This window comes from Achroia grisella, unplaced genomic scaffold (assembly GCF_030625045.1).
Source record: "Achroia grisella isolate CSIRO2021 unplaced genomic scaffold, CSIRO_AGI_Agris_v1 utg780, whole genome shotgun sequence".
NCBI classification, from domain to species: domain Eukaryota; kingdom Metazoa; phylum Arthropoda; class Insecta; order Lepidoptera; family Pyralidae; genus Achroia; species Achroia grisella.
The window spans coordinates 8,418,533-8,424,532 of NW_026713020.1; the positions used below are offsets into that span (position 1 = coordinate 8,418,533).

The window sequence follows — 6,000 nt, forward strand, 5'->3', positions numbered from 1 at the left end:
ATTTCTAATATGAGGGTAGAAATAAGCTTACCATATAGTGGTTTCGAAATAATATATAATCATCATTATTAGAGAATGAAACTTTATTGTAACAATTAGGACTGTTTTGTTGTTTCACATGATTGAATTTCGATGGTTTAGCATCACACCTTACTTTTGATGATCGCGGGTTCGATTCCCGATACGGTAGAAACATTTGTATGAGTATGATTGGGTGTTATTTTTGTAAATGTATCTGTGTATTTATATCAGTTCCCCGTAACACAAACTCTGGGATTGGATGGCGCTATGTGAATTGTCCATAAATATTATTGTACATGATTAAACGAAGTTTACAAGTGATATTCAATCAGTATTCAAAATATCTCTATTCATGTAGGTCTATTACAGACTCTTATGATATGTCAAATCTACCGTCAGTTCGGAATGATTTCGATGAGACGAGAAGAACTGACTACAAACTCATTTCGTATTCTTTTCAAATAAATGTTGTACATGTTTACAATAATACACAGTCATTAAAATTCTAATTTGGGAGAATAGAGTGACCACCAGCATATGCTATTGCAAAAAAACAAAAAATCTAATCAGTGTTCGCAACCTGAACAGACCAGTCCCCACAGCACCCGTTCACGAGTATGACGGACAGAAAGTCGTATAAAATCTCTATAATAATGATCATTACCCAGGACAATTCACATAGCGCCACTTAGTGCCAACCTGAGCAAAGCTCGTCTTGTGGGTACTAAAGAACTCAAAAAAAAACTCATATATATATTATTTGTGTATATAAAATAATAGTAATAATATAATCGTAACCTGAACAGACCAGTCCCCACAAGCAGCACCCGTTCACGAGTATGACGGATTTGTTATATGAATACGCTTCGTCCGAAGATACACGACAAGTGTTTAATCATTGTAATACTGAAAAGAAATACTTACAAACAATAATATTGCCCAAACTATATGCACAGCACTCCACAAGTACAATACTAACATATCTTTTGCATTATGACAGATCTCTGATAATCCAATTTAAGATAATAAGATATTATCTCGCGTACATATCTCTAAATTCTCTTTGACGACCTCGGTGGTCTAGTGGTCTAGCACACCGCTTTACGACCGATGGTCGTGGGTTCGATTCCTCGCACGGTACAAACATTTGAATTCATGAGTATGATTGTTTGTATCGGTCTGGGTGTTTTCTATGTATAATATGTATGTATTTACAAAAAAAAAAATATCTATGTATTTGTATCAGTTACCTAGTACCCATAACACAAGCTTTAGCTATCTTAACTTGGGTCTAGATGGCGCTGTGTGAATTGTCCTGAGATTATTATTATTATTATTATAAAATTCCTTGATATTCATATTTTGGACTCTAATGATTCCAAACGATTGGCCATAGTGCATATTATACTAGCTGTGTCCGCTGTTTCACCCTTATTTAATTTTAATATAAAATATACCTTATGTGTTATTCTGATGCATAAGCTATATTACTGTAAAGTTTCATCAAAATCCGTTCAGTAGTTTTTGCGTGAAAGAGTAACAAACATCCATTCTTGCATGGCAATAGTTGTTCATGCACGGAATTTTAATTTAATGTTAGACATAGGCACCTGTATAAATATACATTGTAAATAAACAGGCTTTTAATAAGATAATTACAATTTAATTTCTTACTATATATTCTCAATCTAAATTTATATAACTCAAAGGTGACTGACATAGTGATCTATCAACGCACAGCCCAAACCACTAGACGGATCGGGCTGAAATTTAGCATGCAGGTAGATGTTATGACGTAGGCAACCGCTAAGAAAGGATTTTGATTAATTCTACCCCCAAAGGGATGAAATAGGGGATGAAAGATTGTATGGAACTTTGTCAATTTTAAACCGATCGGGCTGAGACTTTGCATGCATAAAGCTACTATGACTTATGCTTCCCCTAAGAAAGGATTTTGATATATTCCACCCCTAAGGGGATAAAGAACGCGAGCGAAGGCGCCGGCAAAAGCTAGTTGGATATATATACTGAACTGGACGGTAGGGAAAAAACTACTTGACGTTTTTAAACGGCTCAAATGCATGTAGGACTCATGAATAAATGATTTTTGATGTGATTTCGCGAAGAAATAATTTTATATCATGCTACGGAGCGGCAGTAACGAGTGACTATTAATTTCTTTTTACATTTATATGTACTTTTCACTTCGAGCGTTTAAAACGAACTGGTCTGTGCACACTTGTTTCTTTTCCGACTATTCCAATGCTGTTGGCCGCAGCTGGCCTTTACAGCTTCACCGGACGATAGGGGGCGAGTGCAGATGGCACTCCAAACCAAGGAAGGACTTATGGAGCGGCTGAAGGCCAACTCCCGCCTGACGGATACGACTTTAGTCTGAGGACACCGCTAGGGGTTCGAACCTCGGTTCAGGCTGTAACATTGGTCCCCGTTTGAATTGGACCGATCGATCGGAGGGGATCTGTGCATACAATATGGTGGTTCTTTTTAAAGTCAGTAGGCAGGTGGGACTGTTATGTTCAAATAGGAACTTATATCTTGTACTCAATAATAAACATGATTATATCAAACTTGTAGAACATACATTTTATGTCATAATTATAATTAGATTTAATCTATACTATTTATATATTTACTTTAGAGTTTATAAGTATATATATATATATATATATATAATATTAATTAAATAAAAATATATTGTGGTGGTTATCTCACTCAACCCAGATGGCGTTGTAGTAGCTGAAATATGCTTTAGCGGGGCACGCTGGTGAACGGTGACCATTGACGGTAACAATCATTACTTCAATGGAAATTGTAAATAGGTATTAAATAAAAAATTCTTTCTTCTGATTGATTCGAGAACATACAACACATTTTACATTTAATTAAAAATCTATAACATTAAACAACTGTCACATTTCGGACACTTTTATAATTAACAATAAACAAATCCACAACCTTAATTTAACTATATCTGTACAACAGATATGTTGATAAAACCACAGATAAAGAATTATATAATAACATTACAAAAAAAAAAATTTTTTTCGGACTACTCTAATGCTGGCCGCAGCTGGCCTTTACAGCTTCACCGGACGTTATGGGGCGAGTGCAGATGGCACTCCAAACCCGCGGAAGGACTTATGGAGCGGCTGGAGGACAACTCCCTCCTGACGGATACGACTTTAGTCTGAGGGTACCGCCGATCCCCATAAACTTGTATAAAATTACCATATAAAATTACTCTTTAATAATTATATAAAAATTGAAAGTCAGTAATCAGTGTCGGTGTCGTTGTGCTGGTCCCTTGGCTTGATTATGCCAAGCTTTGTGGCCAGGGAGGCGACGTTGGCCCGCACCTCCTCCTGCACCAAGTTGAACGACATGGCCAGTAATGCTATACCGAACAGCAGGTACAGAGAGCAAAGCGCTATGGAGTGGACTGCAGCCGCTGGATCTTCCAGACTTTGACCCTGGAAACACAGTATATATCTCAGGATGGTTCACACATCGCCATCTAGTCCTAAGCTAAGCAGAGCTTGGGTAGTAGATAACTGATATAAATACATAGATAGATTTGTAATGTAAATACATACACAATATACTTAGAAAACACCCAGATCGATACAATTATACTAATAAATAAAAATGTTTTTAACGTAAATTCGAACTGGCGACCATCGGATGTAAAGCTGTGTACTGAACCGCTAAACCACCGAGGTCGTCATAGGTATATTATGATTGTCTGAGAATTCGTATTTTATGCATAGATCCCTCCTTGAAGGAGGTCTATTATTGGAGGGAAGGAGATTGTTAGTAATGTGGACTCATGACCCCATTTTTTTTTATATAACACAGGGGACAAACGAGCATGCGGCTCACCTGATGGTAAGTGATTACCGCCGCCCATGAGCACTCGCGACACCAGGGGAATTGCAAGTACGTTGTCGGCCTTTTAAAAAGGAATAAGCTCTTTTCTTGAAGGTTTCAATATCGTATCAGTTCGGAAATACCATTGCTGGAAGGTGATTCCACAATGTGGTTGTGCGAGGCAAAAAGTTTCTAGAAAATCGCACTGTGGAAGACCGCCATTCATCCAGATGATCAGGATGGTATTTCAGTTTCTGGCGGGTGGTACGGTGGTGAAACTCAGCAGCTGGTATTAATCCGAACAATTCCTCAGATTATTAGTCCATATCAGGTAGACCTGCACGCGATTCTCCCTGGAACTATCGTGACAAATTGGCCAGGAGTTTCCTGGCGAATTTGTCACGATGAGCTAACTGACCTGAACGTCGGTACCTACAGGAGGAAAAGGGATTTTTAGTAATGTGGATTCATGACCCCATTATTAGTAATGTACCATATCAGGTTGACCTCCACGAGGTTCCTAAATACCATCGAGAAAAATTCCTAGTCAATTTGTCACGATGTGCTAACTGACACCTCATGCTCATCTTATCATCCTCCACTGGTGCCCCGCCAGCGTAAACCGTTAGCGCAGGCGGGTGCCTTCCATAATCCATTAAAAAAACACACTTATTTTTGTATATCTTCACCTGTGCAGGCACGAAGTCCCCGAATCCGATGGTGGTGAGTGTGATGAAGCAGAAATAGGCAGCGTCCAGGTAGGCTAAAAAAACACACTTATTTTTGTATATCTTCACCTGTGCGGGCACGAAGTCCCCGAATCCGATGGTGGTGAGTGTGATGAAGCAGAAATAGGCAGCGTCCAGGTAGGCTAAAAAAACACACTTATTTTTGTATATCTTCACCTGTGCGGGCACGAAGTCCCCGAATCCGATGGTGGCGAGTGTGATGAAGCAGAAAACGCCACCAGGAACACGCACAACCAGATCGGCACCGGCTTTATCTGAATATCATAAAGAAATCTATTCCGTCATACTCGTGCACTGACTGAGTCTGTTATAAACCTACATGAATAAAGATGATTTTTTCTTATCTAATTAGGTGTTATTTCACTACTTAATGGATTTATATCATTTTGTTTACTTCTACTACAATTAGCATGTTTGAGATCAGAAATGTTTAGTTCGGAAACTTGACTACCGTCTACTACTACTCATTTATTTGATTTATCGATCCCCACAAGCAGCATCTGTGCACGGGTGCTGCTTGTGGGGATTGAACCCGAACAAATCGATCGATCGATCGATCTGTTTGGGTTACGGATACTGATTATGCAATTTTTTTGTAATAATTTCAGGACAATTCACACAGCGCCATCTAGACAAGTTAAGCTAGCTAAAGCTTGTGTTATGGGTACTAAATAACTGATACAAATACATATTTTTTTTTTTCGTAAATATAATACATACATGTTATAAATACCTAGACCGATACAAACAATCATACTCGTGAATACAAATGTTTGTGCCGTGCGAGGAATCGAACCCGCGGCCGTAAGGCGGTGTGCTAAACCGCTAGACCACCGAGACCGTCAAATATCATATTTGCTTTTGAAAAATTGCAATAGCATATGTTGGAGATCAGTCTATTCTACCTAATTTAAAAATGAATCTGTATTATTGTAAACATATTCAACATTTCTTTGAAAAGAATATGAGCTGAGTTTCTTGTCAGTTCTTCTCATTTCGAAGTCATTCCGAAGTGACGGTAGATTTGACATATCATAAGAGTCTGTAATAGACCTCCATGAATATTGGTTTTGATTTGATTTGATTTGTTATGAGATGTTAGAGCGTTTAAACCAAACTGGTCTGTGCACACTTGTTTCTTTTCCGACTATTCCAATGCTGTTGGCCGCAGCTGGCCTTTACAGCTTCACCGGACGATAGGGGGCGAGTGCAGATGGCACTCCAAACCCGCAGAACTTATGGAGCGGCTGAAGGCCAACTCCTGCTTAACGGATACGACTTTAGTCTGAGGACACCGCTAGGGGTTCGAACCTCGGTTCAGGCTGTAACATTGGTCCCCGTT

General features: G+C 38.8%; 1 protein-coding gene across 1 annotated transcript; it reads right to left on the reverse strand.

Moving 5' to 3' along the window:
• Positions 1 to 3,140: 3,140 nt before the first annotated feature.
• LOC131851057 (uncharacterized) lies at positions 3,141 to 5,511 on the reverse strand. The gene is made up of 3 exons (XM_059201478.1): positions 5,499 to 5,511; positions 4,599 to 4,912; positions 3,141 to 3,512 (listed from the first exon to the last, which is right to left on the reverse strand). The coding sequence occupies exons 1-3, from the start codon at positions 5,509 to 5,511 to the stop codon at positions 3,312 to 3,314; spliced, it is 528 nt and encodes a 175-aa protein (XP_059057461.1). The 3' UTR covers positions 3,141 to 3,311.
• Positions 5,512 to 6,000: the final 489 nt, after the last annotated feature.

Coding starts and splice junctions, on each gene's coding strand:
- LOC131851057 (XM_059201478.1), bottom strand. Junction 3,513..4,598: donor GGGACTTCGTGCCTGCACAG/GTGAAGATATAC, acceptor CTGTGTTTCCAG/GGTCAAAGTCTGGAAGATCC.